The sequence below is a fragment of the Castor canadensis genome, chromosome 4 (assembly GCF_047511655.1).
Source record: "Castor canadensis chromosome 4, mCasCan1.hap1v2, whole genome shotgun sequence".
Lineage (NCBI taxonomy): Eukaryota > Metazoa > Chordata > Mammalia > Rodentia > Castoridae > Castor > Castor canadensis.
Window position 1 is genome coordinate 8,747,615 of NC_133389.1, and position 22,398 is coordinate 8,770,012.

At 39.8% G+C, this 22,398-nt stretch overlaps 1 protein-coding gene across 1 annotated transcript in view; it reads right to left on the reverse strand.

Annotated features, from left to right (window-relative positions):
- Nucleotides 1–22,398, reverse strand: part of Dok6 (docking protein 6) — a 485,956-nt gene that overhangs the window by 79,396 nt on the left and 384,162 nt on the right. The window contains exon 7 of the mRNA XM_074069662.1: nucleotides 3,772–3,889. Coding sequence (XP_073925763.1) covers nucleotides 3,772–3,889 — 118 coding nt within the window. The remainder of the gene's footprint in view (nucleotides 1–3,771; nucleotides 3,890–22,398) is intronic.

A 22,398-nucleotide genomic window follows, 5' to 3' on the forward strand; every position in this document is an offset into this window, starting at 1 on the left:
TTTAATTGGTTCATTAGTTTCTGGAGAATTTAGTTTTTTAAGTTCCCTATATATTCTGGTTATCAGTCCTTTGTCTGATTTGTAGCTGGCAAACATTTTCTCCCACTCTGTGGGTGTTCTCTTCAGTTTAGAGACCATTTCTTTTGATGAACAGAACTTTTTTAGTTTTATGAAGTCCCATTTATCTATGCTATCTCTTAGTTGCTGTGCTGCTGGGGTTCCGTTGAGAAAGTTCTTACCTATACCTACTAACTCCAGAGTATTTCCTACTCTTTCCTGTATCAACTTTAGAGTTTGTGGTCTGATATTAAGATCCTTGATCCATTTTGAGTTAATATTGGTATAGGGTGAAAACAAACACTTCTGAGTCAAGATTCAAAATCATGTTTTCCTACCTTCAACAATTTAGGCTTCCTTAAGTCTAGATGACATCTTTTGTATGTGTGTGACATAAACATTTTTCACAGATGCACAGGAAGTAAGTGAAATCTAAATAGAAAATTAACTCTTACTACAAATCAATTATCCTTATTATCTGGCAAAAACAGAGAAAAGGAAACTCTTTGCCAGTTCTCCAAGAAGAGATGGTCTAACTTGACTTACCATGAGCCACTTGGCGGTGGCTTATGCAGTAATGGTCTAGTACTTAGGAGAGGCACTTGTTAGAAGCTAATGATTCAATTTTCTCCGTCTTTTGACTCGGGCTCCTGGAGTACAACAGGGCAGCCATAACATCTTACTCGTTTAGAGCACACTTCTGGGAGTAGTCTAAAAGATCAGGCTGATCCCATGGTACTTGTTCTCCACTCATTAAGTATATGTATCTGACTAGTGATACATCTGTCTTTAAAAGTGTCTAGCAACAGATGGCAGAAATGAATACAGCAAAATGGAATTAAGTGTGAAGCTTTGAGGGTAACAGATAAGTTACAGGTAAGTCTTAATAAAGAATAGATTTGTTTCCACACCATAAATTTTTTTCAGTTAGTACTAGAGTACATGTGCTGCTTACTAATGAATCCAGATCTATTAAAGTTTAAATACATAGAAGTTTCCTCCTTTACCTTCTGAATAACTGCCTGCTGAATTTAATTCATATTGCTCACACCTTCACAGTTAGAATGGAAAAAATCTGATGAGAAAATTCTGAAAATGAGTTTGCACTTTTAGTGCTACCTACAGCTTACCTGATGCTAATGACACCCATGTCACCAGCTTCACTTGGGCTCTGTAAAATCCACAGTGACAGTGCAGCAACTACATTCTCCTCTTCATGAAAAAGAAGTGGTTACACTTCAGGGAGCTCCACAGAGGAAGTGAGAGGCAAGATGACCTCCCTTTACACACAGTTTGTGAAAGCCATGTAGACATATGTGGAAACCAAGATTCATTGCTTTTATTTTTACTTCTCCCTTGTTCAGTAGTTTTACTTTGCCCTGATTCCAAGAGGGTATAGACCAATAAAAAAAAACAACTACTGAGGCTTCTTGTTAGTTGCTTAATTTTACAATAGGACAAAAGGAGAAAAAAATGTCACCATTGTCCAAGTATCACTAACAGGCTTACATCTATTTATCTATTATCTGCAATCTAGCTACATACATCCTATTTATTTATTTTCTACCTATTTGATAATCTAGACAGTTCTCTCTCTTTATATATATAATCCATATGTAAATATTATATATAATATATAACATATAATACATACCATAAAATATGCTGTTTCACATATAAATAAAACATATGCTTTATTTACCTATAAAACAAGACTATATGTATGTAAAATAATAGTTTTACAAAATATTGTTCTCTGAAAAATGCAGTATCAAAAGTAAACCCACAGAATAGTGAGATGTAATTTACATTATCTTTCCTATATACTTGACCTACAGTAATTATCTTAGTCAATGTTTATTGTCTGTTATACAAAAGATCAGTTAACCAGAGAAAAGTGTGATATAGAGACCACATAAATAAATTGTTCATTAAAATTCATAAGGCAATTCAAGCACTAACTTTATTGGAAATTAGTAATAGTGCAATAAATCATGAGTATTCCAGTCAGTTATTGTGTTTATTTTGGTATGCAAATTAACATTATTTCTGAGATTGGATATCAGTGTAAATGTTAACTCTCCCTTCAGTTAAAAGCTTCCTTTGTGTGACTGTGTAAACAACCATCATTTATTTTCTGGAATGACAGACCAAATTATTTATGAAAAACAGTTACTATTACATAGCTGTCCACCTCATTCCCAACTCTTTGTATTAACCACTCACAATTTTGGTTTCACTTAGAAATTTGGTAGTTTTAATTTTCAAATTCAAATATTCATTAGTTTTATGTTTCCCTTAGCAAATATATATGCATAGGTTCATTTCAAATACAAATATCTTATACCAGAGCTATTTTATAATCCTACACAGGAAAGGGCAAGGTTAATTTTCCATGATCATGATTCAAACTACTTCAGCATGTGGTCACTGGCATTGACCAGGTGAGGCAGAACCCTGGGACAATGTCTCTTCTCTAATTCTTGAAATTGCCAAACCAGTTCCCTTTGTTTCCTCAACTTTCTAGTCCTTATTCTATTAAGGACTCATAAGAACAGGTATTGCGAATGACAATGACTATGTCTTAGATACAAGTTGGGCATAGAAGCCATTAAAATATTCATTTAAGTGGCCATTTAAACTATGAAACGCAACTGCCTTGAGTAAGTGACTAAAGTCGTTCCTACTGCTTTCCCTTGCAGAATATAACTTTAACCACTAATTCTCACTGAAAAAATTCCATTAGTCTAGGTTTGAAACCCTGGAAAGCAAATATTGCTATAAAAATACATTATTTCAGTTTCTTTTAATAAGAGTATTTTGTTAAAGCATTTAGTATTGTTAATATGTGTTGAAGCTAAAATATGAAAGGAAAAAACATTCTTAATTCCTAACCATGTGGAAAAGAATAATTGGTCATCATTTCACCAAGCACATACTGGATGCTTACTGTGTTCCAGCCTATGGCAATCAATAAATGCTTGTTAGATGAATAAAGGTGTCTATCTGTGTGTTATATCCCTATTTTGCTCACTTTCTTGCTTCCTCCAGGGTGAATATTGTATTTGAAGGATAAGATGATTCATTTTAAAAGAGAAGGAATGGGAAGACAATGACTGACACTGGGGTTTCTGCTACTGTTGATCAAATGCATGTTATCTACTAATTTGATTTCCTGGGCAAGTCATTCCTATGTCAGTTAATTGGTCCTTTATCATTAGGAAAAACCAGAAGCAAAGCATTTATACTTGGCCCCTTTCACTTTGCACCCTTTCCAAAGGGTTTCTAGGACAAGGATTTGGCTAAACCTTAAAACTTCGTGGATGGGTTTATGTAGCATTGTATTAGTGAGCCTAAAGTCAGCTCCTGAATTGACACTTAATCCTATTAAGCATAAAAGATTCTTAAAAAAAGAAAACCTGTGTGAAACATGGCATGAAACATCTACTTTTAGCATCTGATCAGGTGCTTTGAATGTTTTAGTCAAGGTCTTATGCCAACTTGGGTCTTTCATTCTTGCAGTAATTTTTGGAATTTTGATACCGTGAGTGTGTGAAATGATAGCTGTTAAAAGACATCTTGGAGCTACGACTGCAGTCAGAGAGGCTGATGAATGGAAATGGAGGAAAAGCAAGCAACATAAATACAGAGCAATCTGTGCATCTCCTGGAAGATAATGAAGTTATGCTCCTCTATTATTTTAAAGTTACTTGCCTTGCAAACTGTAGATTTCTCCAACGCTGTTCTGACGAGTAATATGATGCCAGTAGGCACTACGAGGAAGAGAGATGGATTTGGATAACGTCATTGGTTCAGTCAAGCTTGTCTGAAGCTAAAAGAGAAAGAAAACTTATCTTAGGATTTATTTAAAATAGTAAACTGAAATCTGCTCTTTGGAATGTTGAGCATCAAATATAAGTGGTAATCTGCTGTAGACACATGCATAATCACCTATTTAAGGGTAGCTTTTTTTTAAAAGAAAAATCATTATTCAAAAACATGAAATGAACACTTGTAAATAATTTAATCTTCCTAATTAGCAAAGAAGTGAACATTAAGATGGTACAGGGATTCCAAGGAGAATTCTAGTAGCTTATAGCCAGTTGGGAATGCTGTCAAATACCAAGTGAAACAGCCAACTGTATTCCACCAGGCCAACCTGCTTGCATTTCAATGGATAGGAACTATTTGCATTACCCTCAGCTTTCTATAATGTATTGTGGTGAAATAACTCAAGAAATGAAGGTGCAAACTGTTTAGAATTAGGTGTCCCAGAAATGTGTCAAAGGCAAGATAACCATTGGTCTTTTACCCTCAGTTCAGATTCTCCACCTTTATATAAAGGCTGTTTTTCTCAAACACACCTTTTTCTTGCTTCTATGATAGGACCTCACACACATTGAATGAGTGTTTTCTCTGAAGAATGCTGTGATACGAGGGAGGCACATTTTCTTATTTATAGCACACATTTTCAGATGTCTGAAGATAGCCACATGATATCACATCACTTGCTCAGGAAGATGGTTAGAACAAAGAAAACAATAGATTACACTGTATTTTTAAGAAAGAAAACTTATTCTTATTGATTCACATCTGCCTTAAAAAAAACCTACAAAAGCAGTTTTATTTGATCTTTGGATAAATTTCTCTGATATCACCTGGTCAAGTATTGACTTTTTTTTTTTTTTTGGTATCACTTTCATCTTTTTTTTTCTTTTATTCATATGTGCATACAATGTTTGGGCCATTTCCCCTCCCTCTCCCCCTCTATCCCCTTGCTTCCAGGCAGAAACTGTTTTGACCTTATCTCTAATTTTGTTGAAGAGAGAGTATAAGCAATAATAGGAAGGACAAAGGGTTTTTGCTAGTTGAGATAGGATAGCTACACAGGGAGATTCCTAGCATTGCTTCCATGTACATATGTGTTACATTCTAACTTGATTCTTCTTGAAATGACCTTTTCTCTTTTTTTTCCTTTTATTCATATGTGCATACAATGTTTGGGTCATTTCTTCCCCCTTCCCCCACCCCTCCCTTACTTACCCCACCCCCTCCCTCTCCCCCCTACCGCCTCTCTATCAGGCAGAAACTATTTTGCTTTTATCTCTAATTTTGTTGAAGAGCGAGTATAAGCAATAATAGGAAGGAACAAGGGTTTTTACTAGTTGAAATAAGGGTAGCTATACGGGGAGTTTACGCGCATTGCTTTCCTGCACATATGTGTCACATTCTAAATTATTTCTTCTCGATCTAACCTTTTCTCTAGTTCCTGGTCCCCTTCTCCTATTGGCCTCTGTTGCTTTAAAGTTTCTGCATTAGTTCCTTTGGATTGAGGACATCAAATGCTATCTTGTTTTTTTTGGGGGGGTCTTGCCTATCCTAATACCTCCCTTGTGTGCTCTCGCTTTATCATGTGATCAAAGTCCAATCCTCTTGTTGTGTTTGCCCTTGAACTAAAGTCCATATATGAGGGAGAACATATGATTTTTGGTCTTCTGGGCCTGGCTAACCTCACTCAGGATGTTCTCCAGTTTCATCCATTCTTCTTCATGACTGCAAAAATTTCCATTGTGTATAAATACCATATTTTCTTAATTGAGTCATTGATAGTGGGGCATCTTGGCTATTTCCATAACTTGGCTATTGTGAATAGTGCTGCAATAAACATGGGTGTGCAAGTGCCTTTGGAGTAACCTGTGTCATAGTCTTTTGGGTATATCCCCAAGAGTGGTATTGCTGGATCATATGGTAGATCTATGTTTAGATTTTTAAGAAGGCTCCAAATTTTTTTCCAGAGTGGTTGTACTAGTTTGCATTCCCACCAGCAGCATATGAGGGTTCCTTTTTCCCTGCATCCTCGTCAACACCTGCTGTTAGTGGTGTTGCTAATGATGGCTATTCTAACAGGGGTGAGGTGGAATCTTAGTGTGGTTTTGATTTGCATTTCCTTAATGGCTAGAGATGGTGAGTATTTTTTCATGTGTTTTTTAGCCATTTGAATTTCTTCTTTTGAGAAAGTTCTGTTTAGTTCATTTGCCCATTTCTTTATTGGTTCATTAACTTTGGGAGAATTTAGTTTTTTGAGTTCCCTATATACTCTGTTTATCAGTCCTTTGTCTGATGTGTAGCTGGCAAATATTTTCTCCCACTTTGTGCATGGTCTCTTCAGTTTAGAGACCATTTCTCTAAGCTTAGCAGAAGCTTTTTAGTTTTATGAAGTCCCATTTATCTATGCTATCTCTTAGTTGCTGAGCTGCTGGGGTTCCAATGAGAAAGTAATTGCCTATACCTATAATATACTATTAGTTCTAAAATATTTCCTAGTCTTTCCTGTACCAACTTTAGAGTTTGTGGTCTGATATTAAGCTCCTTGATCCATTTTGAGTTAATACTCGTATAGGGTGATAAACATGGATCTAGTTTCAGTTTTTTGTAGACTGCTAACCAGTTTTCCCTGAAGTTTTTGTTGAAGAGGCTGTCTTTTCTCCATCATATATTTTTAGCACCTTTGTCAAGGATAAGTTGGTTATAGTTGTGTCAGCCTTAGCAATTTAATACTAGTACTCAGCATTGAGCTGCCCAGCAACTTTTAATTTTATTCTTAATTTTAAACCACATATTATATATTGGTCTTTTTGGTTGGCACAATTAGTAAGACAATGTGACAGTAGTTTAAGCACTTTCCTTAGATAATTTTATTGGTTCTAATTTTATTTTTTTTATTGTTATGCTGGGTAGGGGTACATTGTGACATTTACAAAAGGCTTACAATATATCAAATATATCATACTTGAATTCACCCCCTCTACCATTCTCCTTTATACCCCCATTCCTGGTGTAGTATCAACAGGTGTCATTTTTCTGTTTACATACATGTGTACACAGTATTTGCACCATATTCAACCTCCTCCACCCTTTTCCCATCTCCTCCCCTCTTCCACTGATATCAACCCCTGCCCCCCAGGTGGGACTTGTTCAGCCTTCCTGTTTTCCAATTTTGCAAAAGAAAGAAGAAAATGACATGTTTGTTTGTTTAAGATAGCTACACAGGGAGTTTCTTTATGGCATTTCCATGTATATATGTATTATAGCCCGATTTGGTTCATCTCCTTTATTTTTCTTCTTTCTTCCTTAGTCCTCTTCATATAGTGACTTCAAAAGGTTTAAAAATTCTATATTCATTCTTGTATAGGAAGTACTTCAACCATATTCACCTTCTTAACTTCCTTGTTTTGTCCTCCCTCTCTCTTATGTGACCTGCCTTAGTGTGAACTGTTTTTCATAAAATTTCTGTATTTGTATTAGGTCTATATTCCACATATGAGAGAAAACATGTGGCTTTTGGACTTCTGAGCCTGGTTATCTTCACTTAAGATGATGTTCTCCAATTCCATCCATTTATTTGTGAATGAGTAAATTTCATTCTTCTTTGTGGTAAAATTCCATTGTGTATAAATATCACATTTTCTTAATCCATTCATCAGTAGTGGGGCATCTTGGCTGTTTCCATAACTTAACTATTGTGAATAATGTTGCAATAAACATGGGTGTACAAGTGCCTTTGTTGTAATCTGACTTACATCTGGGTATATCCTTAGGAGTGGAATTTCTGGATCATATGGCAGTTCTATTTTTAGTTTTTTGAGGTACTCCATATTGTTTTCCATAGTGGTTGTACTAATTTAGATTCCTACCAGCAGTGTATGAGGGTTCCTTTTTCTCCATACCCTCTCCAACATTTGTTGTTGGTGGTGTTCTTGATGGTAGTCATTCTAATAGGAGTGAGGTGGAATCTTAAGGTGGTTTTATTTGCATTTCCTTTATGGCCAGGGATGTTGAACATTTCTCCATGTGTTTTTCAGCTATTTGGGTGTTTTCCTTTGAGAAAGATCTGTTCAATTCTTTTGCCCATTTCTTTACCAGGTCATTGAATTTTTGGGAGTTTCATTTTTTTGAGCTCCCTGTGTATTCTGGTTATCAAACCCTTGTCAGATGTATAGCTGGCAAAGATTTTCTCTTATTCTGTGGGCAGCCTCTTCAATTTAGAGATCAATTCTTTTATTGTGTTAAGATTTTTAATTTCATGTAGTACAATTTGTCGATCCTTTCTCTTAGTTGTTGAGCCATTTGAGTCTATTGAGGAAGTCATTGCCTAAGCCTATTAATTATATTGTAGTCCCTACTCTTTCCTGAACTAGCTTCAAAGTTTCAAATCTTTTTTAAAATTGATACTTGTACAGGGTGACAGACGTGGATCTAGATTCAGTTTTCTGCATGAAGATATCTAGTTTTCCCAGCAACATTTGTTGAAGAGGCAGTCTTTTCTCCATCATGCTGAAATTAAAAGCTGGTTCTTTGAAAGGATAAACAAGATCAACAAACTCCTGGCAAATCTGACTAAAATGAAGAGGGAAAAGAGCCAAATTAAAATGATTAGAAATGAAAAGGGGGAGATAACAACAAACACAAAGGGAATCCAGGGAATCATCAGGGACTACTTTGAAAACCTATATTCAAACAAGTTGGAAAATCTAGAAGAAATGGACAAATTTCCAGATACTAATGACCATCCAAAATTGAATCAAGTGAATATTAACTACCTAAACAGATCTATAACATGTAATGAAATTGAGCCAGCAATAGAGTCTACCAAAAAAAGAAAGTCCAGGACCTGATGGATTCGCTGCTGAATTCTACCAGATCTTTAAAGAAGAATTAATACCAACATTCCTCAAACTTTTCCATGAAACAGAAAGGGAAGGAACAAGGCCAAACTTATTCTATAAAGTTGGTATTACACTCATCCCAAAACCAAACAAGGAATAGCAAAAAAATAGAATTGCAGTCTAATCTCTTTGATGAACATAGATGCAAAAATCCTCAATAAAATATTGGCAAACCAAATTCAAAAGCATATAAAAAAGATCATACACCATGATCAAGTCGATTTCATCCCAGGGATGCAGGAATGGTTCAACATAGCAAATCATTAAATGTAATAGAGCACATTAACAGAAGCAAAGACAAAAACCACATTATTATCTCAACTGATTCATGTTAGGAAAGATGCCACTCACAAAGAAAGCTCACGAGAAAAGTCTCACATCCAAGAGCAAAGCTTAATGGCAGGCTTGAACTGCCAGGCTGGCTGGAGAAAGATGGCACAGCCCAGACTCTGGGTGAGGCGTGGCTTTTATAGAAGGGGGAGGTTAAGGAAGTTAGCATATCCACGGAAGTCTCTGGTAGGGTGGGACTCTCTTAGAGCGTGGGAATTTCTGTTAAGGACCAGGCTGCCATTTTGGCCAATTCACAAAATGGCAGCATTATTACTCTTATCATTCTCCCATTTTTCTTTAATAATGATGAGGGTAGGGGCTGAGGATTGGGAATTGGGGCAAAGCGACAGTCTCTTAGCTGATTCCTGCTGGCAGGGGGCACTGTATGGGGTGAGATCCTCAGACTCCTGTGTCCTGGTGGGTGGGGGCCCTCATAGCAGTCTTCTGGATTGTTTTGGAGAGGTTGATATCCTTGGAGGTACATCTGGTTAGACTTTTGATTAGCAATAGCAGACATGTAGTATGATACAAGGGAGGAAGCTTAAGGATAGGAGAGCAAGAAATATAGGCATTAGTATGGCATTAGCCAGGAGAACCACTGTGAAATGTTGTTCCCTAGACAATTTCAAGGGTCCTCCAATTCCCTTCTTTGTTTTTTTAACTGTTCCTTGAGAGGCGCTGCCACTGGGCGATTCCATTGAGCTTGACAGCAGTGGGTGTCATGAGAATGACGAGATGAGGGCTGGTCCATCCACTGAAGTCCCAATGAATAGGGTAGAAGATCCTTTAGGAGAACAAGATCCCCTGGTTTAACATAAATTGTTATAGGGTGGGCAGGATCTGGTCTGCATGCTCTCTGAGAAGTTCCCAAGAAGGTTAAGGTAAAGTAGGTAGTCAGTCAGAGGAGCAGAGTATGTTGGAGGCAAGTTTTATAAGAGAAATGGGTAGCCATACATTATTTAAGACCCAAATAGGAATATTACAAAGAGCATAAAAAGGTGTCTGCTAAGGGACTGCATACCTAGGGATCTAAATTTTGCAAAATCCTGTAACTCCCAAGAAAGCTGTAAGCTGCTTTATTGTATGTGGGGGAGGGAAACAGAAGATTGGGTCAATGCTTTAATGACTCAGGGAGTGAGTCTGTTCTTTTAAGGCCACACCTAGGTAGATGACTTGTGGGAGGCAGGGGCTGTCAGGATTTAAATGTAACACTCAGATAAAAGAGAGCTCTAGCTCATTTTTAACATAACTTTACGTTTTTAACATTGTAAATGTTTGTACCATATTTAGATAAAGTATAGACACAACACTGTTACAAGGTGGTCACTTAAGACACATAAGCAAATACGTAAATGAACTCTGATTTAGTAGTACTTAAAGCTTGACAAGATCAGCAGAAAACACAAATAATTTTTTTGATAAAATCTTTCTCTGTAATGTTTTTTTGTAGATGTTACTCAGAGCAGAACAATATTAAGATAACCTTGTTATTTTATAGATGTAGAGAATTTGATTTTAGTTTGACATGACCCTAAAAATCTTTTAGGCAACTCTTAGATTATACTCAACTTTAACTTTATCACACACTGAAGCTTTTTATTACACAGTTTTAAAACTTACTCAGACCTTTATATAACATACTAAACCCTTTGATGGCTTGCCTTTATCCCTCCTATTTTAAACAATCTTTAGGACAAATCCTTCTTTACAAAATCCTTTCTCACTTAAAAACATTCCTTTTTCCTTTAACTTCTCAAAAAGTACATTCACTACCTATCTATGTCCTTTTTAGTTGTTTACTTTATAACTTGTATTTTAAAATTAACTTTTATAAGAATTTTAAATTTATTACGTAGGCTGGAGCAACTAATTAGTAACCCTTGTTTTTCTTTTTTTAAGGAATTTATGATAGGCATAGGCCTCATCATCCCTCAGGCTTGAGAGGATATTGTTTTGGGTGTGGAAACTGTGAGGGATTTTTGAGTTTTATTTAAATAGGGAGGGCTGTCCAGGCTCACCCTACACTCATCTCATCAGTCCACATTGTGGAATCTATTTGTTCCTGAAGGAGGGGGCAGAGAAATAGCTGCCTGGGAGGAGGAGAATTTGAGTTTTTAGTTGAGATAGTAAATCCTGTCCCAGCAGGGACATTGGAGTTTTAGGTACTGTGAGGAAAGAGTGACAGAAGAGGAGGTCTCCCCAAGAGGAGGCCAGAGGCTGGGAAAAGTAGCACTCTAGGGGCTGGCCAGATTTGTCCTGAATGATAACTTTTGTCATTGGACTGGGGACCTGGAGAGAAAGGTAATACAGAGAAATGAGCTCCACTGTCTTGCCGGAAAATGATCTTTTGTTTTTCTACCATAATGGCTCCCCAACATTGATGCCAAGGACTGGAGCATGGACATGGGGCCGGGACCCATCAATCCATAGGAGGTGACACCTTGCCTTCCATCTGGTGACAGGGACACTTAGACCTCCAGTGGTTACCCTTGCAGAGAAGGCAGGGTCCCAGTTGAGGGTGGGGCTGTCTCCTGGGCTGTCCCCCTTAAGCATTCTCTGCAGAAATGCCCCTCCTGGCAGCAAGTTCAGGATGCAGGCCCCAGTCAGTTGGGGCCCTCTCTGAGAGCAGCAATGAGGCCATGGTTTCTCTTATCTTTTTCTCTCCTGTTAATAAGATCCTGGACATACATACATAGCTATAAATACAGAGATGGCTAGATGTATTACTTGGTTCAATGACTTTTCTCCTTCAGCCACAGACTTTGAGTTTTTTATGAATATCTGGGGCTGACTTTGTTAGAAATTTATCTTTGAGGAAAACCTCTTTCACCTGTGACTCTGGGTCCACTGTGGTATGCTTTAGATAGCGTCCTTAAGATGCAACTGAGGCCAATAGGAGAAGGGGACCAGGAACTAGAGAAAAGGTTAGATCAAGAAGAATTAACCTAGAAGGTAACACACATGCACAGGAAATTAATTTGAGTCAACTCTCTGTATAACTGTCCTTATCTCAACTAGCAAAAACCCTTGTTCCTTCCTCTTATTGCTTATACTCTCTCTTCAACAAAGTTAGAAATAAGGGCAAAATAGTTTCTACCGGGTATTGAGGGGTGGGAGGGAGAGGGAAGGGGTGGAGTGGGTGGTGAGGGAGGGGATGGGGGCAGGGGGGAGAAATGACCCAAGCTTTATATGCACATATGAATAATAAAAAAATAAATAAATAAAAAGAAAGATGCTGCAGAAAGATAAGGGGATTTTCTTCAGAGCATTGTTGTAAAGCAAAGTTGTTATTTTACATTGACACCTGATACTCTGGAGAGCAGGTCTCTGAACCATTCTGGCCCTCAGTTTCCTCACTTGAAGAATGAAGGATCTGGTCTAGGTTAAAATACTTTCTTCCACTATGAGATGGCTAAAGTGACATTAGCACCACTTATCTTTCTTACCATTTCTTTTTTTTTTTTTTTGATTTAGCAATGCTGGGGAATTGAATCCAGGGCTTTGCACATGCTGGGCAGACATTCTCCCACTGAGATACTTCCTCAGCCCCAAATATCTTTTTTGTCTTTGGCTTTACTAGATTTGAACTCAGGGCTTTATGCTTGCAAAGTGGCACTCTACTGCTTGAGACATATCACCAGTCCCTTTTAGTGTGGATCTGTTAAGGAGACTGTTTTGTGCCCCCATAGGTAGGCACATTTATTCCCTCATTTTCAGGTGCCACAGGTATTGGGGCTCATTGTAAATGGTAATCATTTCCAACCTCAGTGGCCTGGGCCAGAACCTATTGCTTTTCTAATGAGACAAGAGTCTGGTCTAATAGAAGTATAATATCCTTTCATGTCAATTGAAAGGTTTGGATCACAGAGATAAAGGCTTGAATGTATTTGAGCATCAGTATAGCTGTCCAGATGTTTTTAAATTTCCCTTATATCTGATAGCTGGAAGGGGATATAGACTCGCCCTCTTCTTAGCATTACCTATTGAAGGGGGAGGCACCCATTAGGACGTTTTGGATATTGGGGTGGCTTAGAAGGTAGGGCAGAGGGTGGAGCAGTAGGGATGGGCCTTGTCATTGATGAGGGGATTTTCTGGTCCTCCTTTCCATGTTTATCTTGTGGCTTACAAAGAATGGCCAGTGTTTGAGTAATTTGTATAGGGGACCTCAGTTTACTTTTTTCCCTTTTATAGAAAAGGTCTAACTGGAGTATGGTATTGTAATTTAAGGAATCCTGTGAAGGCCACTTCTCTTGGTCCCCCAAGGCATATTGAGGCCAGACCTCAGTACAAAGCTTCCAACATCTACAAGCCAGAAGACTGGAAGGTGCAGGTCCCATCTAGAAAGAACAAAATGTTAGGATCCTGTCTTTTAGCTAACAGCAGGCAACCTCTTTAATAAAGGCTACTTTTTTAATAAAGGAATAAATCATCTTAAAGTTACAGAAGGGCATTCAGAGGGCGTCCCAGGCCAATAACAGTACCATATTGTCCATTTTGAGATTTCTGGGACTATAACCTTGAGCTGTGTCAGGACATGCCTATTTGCTTTCCCTCTTTCCCTTGTGAGGGAGGAGTTAGGGCATTAGTGTGGCAGCCACAGTTTTTTCTTTTTTTGTAAGTGCTTTTGCCCAGCAGCTGACTTAAAGTTACTTTAGACTGAGAGGCCTGGCAAACTAGTTGGAATAACTTAAGTCATAAGGTACCATGCTACAAGTTCTTCATGGGAGGCAGGGTCCCAGTAAGCCCAGGGAGGGGAAGGCAGACAGAGACAAAGGACACGCAGTGAGACCAAGGAGGAAGCAGAAAAGGTGTCCTGACATCTTAGGCAAGGGAGGGGAAGGCAGAGCCTGGAGGCATGACACACACCTGAGGGATTAGCCATCACCTGTGCCTCTAGGTCACTCCCATTGACTGGTACTGGAACGCTTTCAGCAACATGAAACCTCCACTCTCCGGTCACTGTCTCAGGCAAAAAGGGCATTGAGGGGGAGCCGGGGGCGGGGGGGGGTAAGAAGCAGTCGTCAGATGCCATAACCAAACAGGACTCCCCTAACATAGCATGAGGCATACCCAAATAAACCCCAGGCTTGGTCTCAGCCCACAGGGAGGGAGCATGAATCACCTTGAGGCCAGAGTTGGCAAAGAGTGGCTTGCTTAACTCCATGACAGGAAAGTCCCTCAGGAAGATAGGAAGAGTCAAGCAGCATGAGCAGCACAAGAAGTCTGCTTACATGGGGAAGGAGGAGGTTCAGGAGAGGATTTTTGGTTCATTTAGAAGCTGGTTTAGAGGCTAATAGAACCTGCATAGGGGAAAAGGAAGTACAGAGGGAAGGTTTGGTGTGGAGATAGGAAAAGGATTGGGCATAAGGTATTTTTTTCCATTTACCAGCACACTCACAGAAATTGTATAAATCCCTTAAAATATTGGGATCAAAAGTGCCATTAAGTGGCCATTTGGAGGCATTGTCCAATGGATATTGGGGCGAGGATTGATTGCAGAGAAAAATGAGCTTTCAGGGCTTAAGATCAGGTGTTAGGCGGAGGGGCCCAAGGTTGGCCAGGAGACATCCCATTGGGGGGTCTGAAGGAATTTGGGATGGTCCAACTCCCATGGTGAGGCCTGACCTGAGGAGAGATATGGTAGGCATCCCTGAAATATCAGGTCCTCAGGAGAGAGAGAGAGATGTGGAGCATCCAGAGGGAACTTCTTCATCATGGGGGTCCACAGTCCCTAGTGGGGAACCTGGTTCCCGGGGATGGGAGTGAGCCAAGACCTAGCACTAGGATTTCAAGGAAATGAGAGAGCAATTACGGCTCTTTGTGTGAGGAGGACTCACTGAGAGAGGAACTTGAAGGAAGATTGGCCGGTGGTGGATGGCAATTGGAGGTGCACTGGGGTGGAGGAAATTCCCTGTGTGCTGTGAGAGAGTGGTGTTTTCTATGATTGGGGTTTCTGGCAAAGCAGCTCAGATCCTGGAGGAAGGGAATGGGAGTAGAGAGAGAGAGGGAGAGCAGGATGGGTGGAGAGGCCAGGAGAGCAAGGTCAGGGCTGGGAGTGCACCCTGATCTCAGTGACGGCACCAAAATGTTAGGAAAAATGCCACTCACAAAGAAAGCTCATGAGAAAAGTCTCAAGTCTATAGAGCAAAGTTTACTGGCAGGCCCAAACTGCCAGGCTGGCTGGGAAAAGGTGGTACAGCCCAGATTCTGGGTGAAGCGTGGCTTTTATAGAAGGGGGAGGTTAAGGAAGTTAGTGCATGCATGGTAGTCTCTGATAGTGGCGGGGTTGTCTTAGAGCACAGAAATTTCTGTTAAGGGGTGGTGCTGCCATTTTGGCCAATTCACAAAATGGCGGCATTATTACTCTATCAATTCAGAAAAAGCCTTAGATAAAATTCAACATCTTTTAGTGATGAAAGCTCTGCTGAAACTAGGAATAGAAGGAATGTACCTGAACATAATAAAGGCTGTATATGACAAACCTACAGCCAACATCATACTAAATAGGGAAAACTAAAAACATTTCTTTTAAAGTCAGGAATGACTCTTATTCAAAATAAGTCATTCTATTCTTATTCAAAATATTCTTGAAATTCCTAGCCAGAGCATTAAGACAGGAAGGAGAAATAAAGGGAATACAAGTTGGAAAGGAAGTAGTCAAATTATCTTTATTTGCAGATGACATGATTTTATACCTAAAATCTGAAAAACTCCACCAAAAAACTCCTGACTATAAACATCTTCAGCAAAATTGTAGGGCACAAAGTCAACTTACAAAAATCAGTAGCTTTTTTATACACCAACAATGAACACATTGAAAAAGAATACAGGAAAATAATTTCATTTACAATACCCTCGAAGAACTAAAATACCTAGGAATAAACTTGACAAAGGATGTGAAAGATCTCTACAAGGAAAACTATGGACTATTAAAGAAAGAAATTGAAAAGCATTGAACTGTGACATCCTGGAGCCCTAACCCATGGAAAGCCTCCCTACACTGCACCATTTATCCCCACCAGCTGGTTTCAAAGCTGCTTGAGTGAATATGCAGAACAAGTGAGCATCACACACCACATGTGACTCCCCTATCCACCTCCTGGGAACACAATCCAGTGCAGCCCCTAGGCAGACTGAATCCCTCCCAACAAAACTGAAAAGCATAAACACTGAGCTGTAATCTAACATCGACAGTGAAGGTGAGGGTGGAACAATTAACATGCCCTGGAGAATGGGGGTGGAGCAAGGAGCTGAAGTCTCTGTGAACGAATGCTGGTAAAGCAACAAAGGAAGAGAGCAGGGGTTTGGTAACAAGCTAACCTCCCAGAGAAGCTGCTAGAACCCAGCAGAGACTGGGAGAGGCACAAAGACTGAGAGTGGAGGTGGGGAAACAGGTCCACCTCCTAAAACAGAGCAGGTGGTGGACACTGGAGCTGATCTCCTGGGACACAGGGCAGTATTCAAAACTCAACTGCCCCACCTTTCTGGGGGAGGAGCTGACCAAACAGAGTTGCAGCTGAAGAGCAACACAGCTGCTGCATGGTGAAAACAACAGCAGCTTACTCTCCCTACCCCTAGTCAACATAGTTTTGGAATTCCTAGCCAGAGCAATAATGCAAGAAGAAGAAGAAATAAAAGGAATACAAATAAGTAAAGAAATAGTCAATGTATCCTTATTTGCAGATGACATGATCCTATGCCTCAAAAACCCAAAAACTCTACCCAAAAACTCTTAGACACCATAAACAGCTTCAGCAATGTAGCAGGATGCCAAATCAACTTACAAAAATCATTAGCTTTTCTATACACCAACAATGAACAGATTGAGAAAGAATATAGGGAAACAATTCCATTTACAGTAGGCTCAAAAAATCAATACCTAGAAATAAAGTTAACAAAGGGTGTAAATGACCTCTACAAGGAGAACTATAAACTACTGAAGAAAGAGATCAAAGAAGACTACAGAAGGTGGAAAGATCTCCCATGCTCATGGATTGGCAGATCAATATAGTAAAAATGGGTATACTACCAAAAGCAGTCTACATGTTCAACACAATTCCCATCAAAATCCTAATGACATTCATCATAGAGATTGAAAAATCTACCCTAAAGTTCATTTGGGAAATACAAAACACCACAAATAGCAAAGGCAATACTGAGCAAAAAGAGCAATGCTGGAGGTATCACAATATCCAACTTCAAACTATACTACAGAGCCATAGCAATCAAAACAGCATGGTACTGGCACAAAAACAGATATGAAGATCAGCGCAACAGAATAGAGGACCCAGATATAAATCCATGTAGCTATGCCCACCTTATTTTTGACAAAGATGCCAAAAACATACAATGGAGAAAAGACAGCCTCTTCAACAAATGTTGCTGGGAAACGTGGTTGTCTGCCTGCAGAAAGCTGAACTAGATCCATGCCTGTCACCCTGTTCAAGTATCAATTCAAAGTTGATTAAGGAACTTAATATCAGACTCCAAACTTTGCAGTTAGTACAGGAAAAAGCAGGGAAGTATAGGAAAGAGCAGGGAATATTCTAGAAGCAATAGGTATGACCAAGGACTCCTTCAGTAGAATACAAGCAGCACAGCAACTAAGAGAAAGGATGGACAAATGGAGCTAAATGGAACTAAAAAGCTTCTGCACAACAAAAGAAATGCTCTCTAAATTGAGATCACCCACAGAGTAGGAGAAAATATTTGCTAGCTATACATCAGACAAAGGATTGATAACCAGAATACACAGGGAGCTTAAAATACTAATTTCCCCAAAAATCAATGAACCAGTAATAATGCTCACCAACCATGACCATAAAGGAAATGCAGATCAAAATCACACCAAATTCCACCTCACTCCTGTTAGAATTGCTACCATCAAGAACACCACCAAAAACAAATGCTGGCCAGGATGTGGGGAAAAAGAAACCCTCATAAACTGCTAGTGGGAATGTAAGCTATTGTTTCCACTTTGGAAAACAATATGGAGGCTTCTTAGAAAACTAAAAATAGATCTGCCATATGATCCATCAATACTACTCCCAGGGATATACCAGAAGGAATAAGAGTTAGGTTATTACAAAGACAACTGCACACCCATGTTTATTGCAGCACTATTCACAATAGCAAGCTACAGAAACAGCCAAGATGCTCCACCACTGATGAATGGATTAAGAAAATGTGGTATTTATACAAAATGGAATTTTATTCCGCCTCAAAGAAGAATGAAATTTTGTCATTGTGTTAGGTCCCTGGCATTCTTGGGGTGGGCTGAAGGTCCTGAGGCTAACACAAAAACCAGACCCCCTGATTTATGACCACTTGCCAAACTTCCCTGCTTGTTCCCCTGCTTGTTCCCCTGCTTGTTTCCCTGCTCGTTTCTCTGCTTGCAAAATCTCAGGAACTTCCAGTTTTTCAACTAGCCAGGCATGTTGACCTGCTCCATCTGGTGATTGCAGATAATCGGAGACCAGAGACTCTCTCCCTTCCCCATGGCTTGGCCCCTCCTATAAAGCCCATACCCATTCCAGCCAAGCTGCTGCTCCCCGATCTCGGGGTGCGGGGGACAGCCCATCAGTCTGTAATAAATCTTTCTTTTCCACACGTGGCATGGGGTCTTTATTCGGCAGTTCCTTACAATTCGCACACAAATGGATGGAACTGGAGAACATCATCTTAAGCAAAGTTAGCCAGGCTCAGAAGGCCAAAAATCATGTGATCTCCCTCATATGCAGATTATGGACCTAAAACAAATGTAGTAATATTATTGGTCATGGGTCACACACTAAGGGGAGAACATGCACGGGAGGAACAGGGAAAGGGAAGGAAACCTAAAACTTGAATGTGATTGATGTGCTGACTGTAGAGGAACGAATATAGTAACCTTAAACTGGCAGAGGCCACTATGGGAAAGGAACTAGGAAGTAGTGAAGAGGTCTGCTAGAGATGATCCAATGTGGGTTGCAATACACAAGTGCATTGAAGCAATGTTGGGAATCTCTCTGTATAGCTATCCTTATCTCATACTAGCAAAAACGGTACGTCTTTCTAATTATCTCTCATATTTTCTCTTCAACAAAATCGGAGAACAAGAGGGTGGAACAGGTTCTGCCTGGAAGCCGGGGGGATGGAGGGGCAGTGGGGGGAAGTGGCCCAATGTATACACATGTGAGTAAATGTGACAGTAAAAAAAGAAAAGAAATTGAAGAAGACCACAGAAGATGGAGAGATCTCCCATGCTCATGGATTGGCTGAATCTACATAGTAAAAATATATATATGGCCAAAAGCAATCTATATGTTCAGTGCTATTCCCATCAAAATCCCAATGACAGTCATCACAGAGATTGAAAAATCTACACTAAAGTTCATTTGGAAGCACAAAAGACCTCGAATAGCCAAGGCAATACTCAGAAAAAAAAAAATGCTGAAGGTATCACAATACCTGTTTTCAAAGTATACTACAGAGGCATAGCAATAAAAACAGCATGGTGCTGGCAAAGAAACAAATATGAAGAGCAGTGGAACAGAATAGAAAACCCAGATATGAAAATGTGTGGCTACACCTACCTTATTTGTCACAAGGCACCAAAAACATCTGGTTGGCTCTAATTTTAAACTCTTGATAAAACTTCTCTTGGTGAGGAAAGGACATATATAAAATGACATGTATAAATGATACTTAACTATTTTTATATTATAAAAAGACCAAATAAAAACAAGAAGATAAAAGTCAGGTTTAAATGCTGTCAGGACTTTCAGGTTAAAGATGGTGGACTAGAAATGTACTCTCAGTGACTCCATGCATTAGAAGAGTTGGAATAACAAGGGAGAGACTGAGGAGAGGACGAGAAGAAGAGCATTGGGAATCAGGAGTTTACAGGATGATTATAAAGTATGAGAAACAGGAGACAGTGAAAAGGAGGAAACAGACCCTCAGGGGAGAGGAACCTGAAGCTGCAGCTACAAGGTAAGCCAGACAGCCCTGGTGAAAAAAAGTTGGCAGTCCTAGTCACAGAAGAAACCACAGTTCCCTCAAGCCTAAAATCCAGTGCTAGAATTTGGTGTGACAGGGACTTCTCCTGTGTGGCAGGCTAGCATTGGAGAAGAAATCTATTTCATTCTTCCCCATGTTTCTGATTGGGATAACCAGACACCATCTTAAGAGGGGACCTATTATTTGAGTGTGATTACCTCCAGTGACCTAAAACAAGAAATGATCACAAGTTAGGGAGCCTGGGTTTACCCTCTCGCTGTGTGTGAGTGAGTTTTGACTACAAGAGACAGTTGTGGTGGGGGAGGTTTAGGACATGGACCTGCTGAGAAGTTGAGGCAGTGAGGAGCTTGGGCTCAGGAAGGCATGGTGATTGGTGTCCCCACCCTCTGTGGCAAGGAGCAAGCTGTGGAAACAGAGGTTTGAGCCCTTGGCTGGTGGATCACTCAGCTGCTGGAGCTGCCTACTGCCTTGTATGGTTTGCTCTGTGTGGATCAGAGTGCTCTGACTCAGGTTCTATAGACCACATGGTTTCTATAGCCTCCCCTCTCCTTCCCTGAAGGAGGTTTACTGATAGATTGGGTCGGAAAGCACTGAAAAAGGCAGGCAGAGTGCCTGGTTCCCTTGGCTCACCCCCTCCAGTGCAGAAAAACAGGTATTAAAGACAAGGATGAGAAACAGCAATAAAGGGGAAAAAGAGTAATCATTCAAGACCTCTGGGACCATTAACCATGTCTAGGAATCTGTGGGGTAGAACAGACAATCAAAATATGGACAAAGAGCATATAAAGGCTACTAAATGAAATTATAACAGAAAACATCCCAAATCTAAGGAAAGAAATGGCATCCAAACAGGGGGAGCACATAGACAGGATCTAGAAAGAATCTCGTGTCATAGTTCAAATGCCAAGAGGAAGAAAGAATAGGAAAGCTGCAAGAGAGAGGTGCCAAGCCATTTACATAAGGTTAGTTTTCAGAAGCAGTTCTTTTGAAGTCACTCATGGCCTTGGATTTCTTGTGACAACTTTTGTTTTTAGATTTTCAAGTGTGTTTGTACAGCCAGCAGTCTTAGTTATTTTAGACTTGGATGCATCTTTTCTGGGGAAAATGAACTTCCTTCCCCCCACACAAATGTAGGACAATCCAGCCCTGTACCTGGACAGGAACAAGCTTCTAGGAAGAGACTGGTGAGCTCTCACAATTGTTTCATTTTTATGCAGGAACTGTTTCCAGTGCTCTTCCAAAAACAGCAACAACAAAAAAAATCATTGGGTTGCCTGTTGCTTTTTGTACTTTGCTGTTTTGGGACTTCCCTCCCTCTGTGATGAATATTAATGTAACTTGAATTCACATCTATCAAATTAATTTGTATAAAAATTGTTAAGGATTAACTTTCCTTTTACTTTGTATCTGCCTAGTGATTGCTTAGACATTCAAAAATTGGGCTTGGCATGGTGGTTTTGCTTGTAATCTCAGGTACATGGGAAGTGGAGAATGGACAGATTGTGGTTTGAAGATACCCCAGGCAAAAAGTTAATGAGACCCTATCTCAACAAAACAAGCTAGACATGATGGTACATGGCTGTAATCCCAGATATTTGGGAGTTGTAGGTGGTAGGATTGGGGTCCAAGGCCCCCAATAAGTACAAGACTCTATCTGAAAATGTAAAGGTGGTCTTGGGCCATGGCTCAAGTGCTAGAGTGCTTGTCTAGCAAGAACAAGGCCCTGAGTTCAAATTGAGAACCACCAATAAATAAATAAATAATATTATGTTAGCACTTGAGACACAGTGGGAGCAAAGAAGTTTAGTGTTTGAGTTAGCATTTCAAGGCCATTCTGTATGGGCTTGACAATGTATAAACTGATTCCATGTGTTTTGAATATTCATAGAAACCACCAACAAATTTGCCAGGTGAACGCCACAGACGATGACAGTGACGTGTGGATCACTTCATCTGCTCATGGAGCACAGCCATCCTGCCATGTCTCTGAGCTTCAGGGCCTCCTGGCAATCTTTTGTCATCACCGTAACTCCCTATAGAATGACCTACTGGACCTCTCTTCTCAGGAACAGATGAAAGTTGCACCAACTGAGTAAAGCCTACAGGATCAGGACAGGAATGCAAGAGCCTCTTTCCACTGTTCAAAACAGAACACCATGTACAGACAGCAGAAATGTGCAGTGGTTGGTGACGTGCACTGTGCTGTCATTGGACCACTGCACATTGAACATGTGGTCAAGACATGGGAACTTGTCATTACTGAGCTATTAAAGGAATGTCTTTC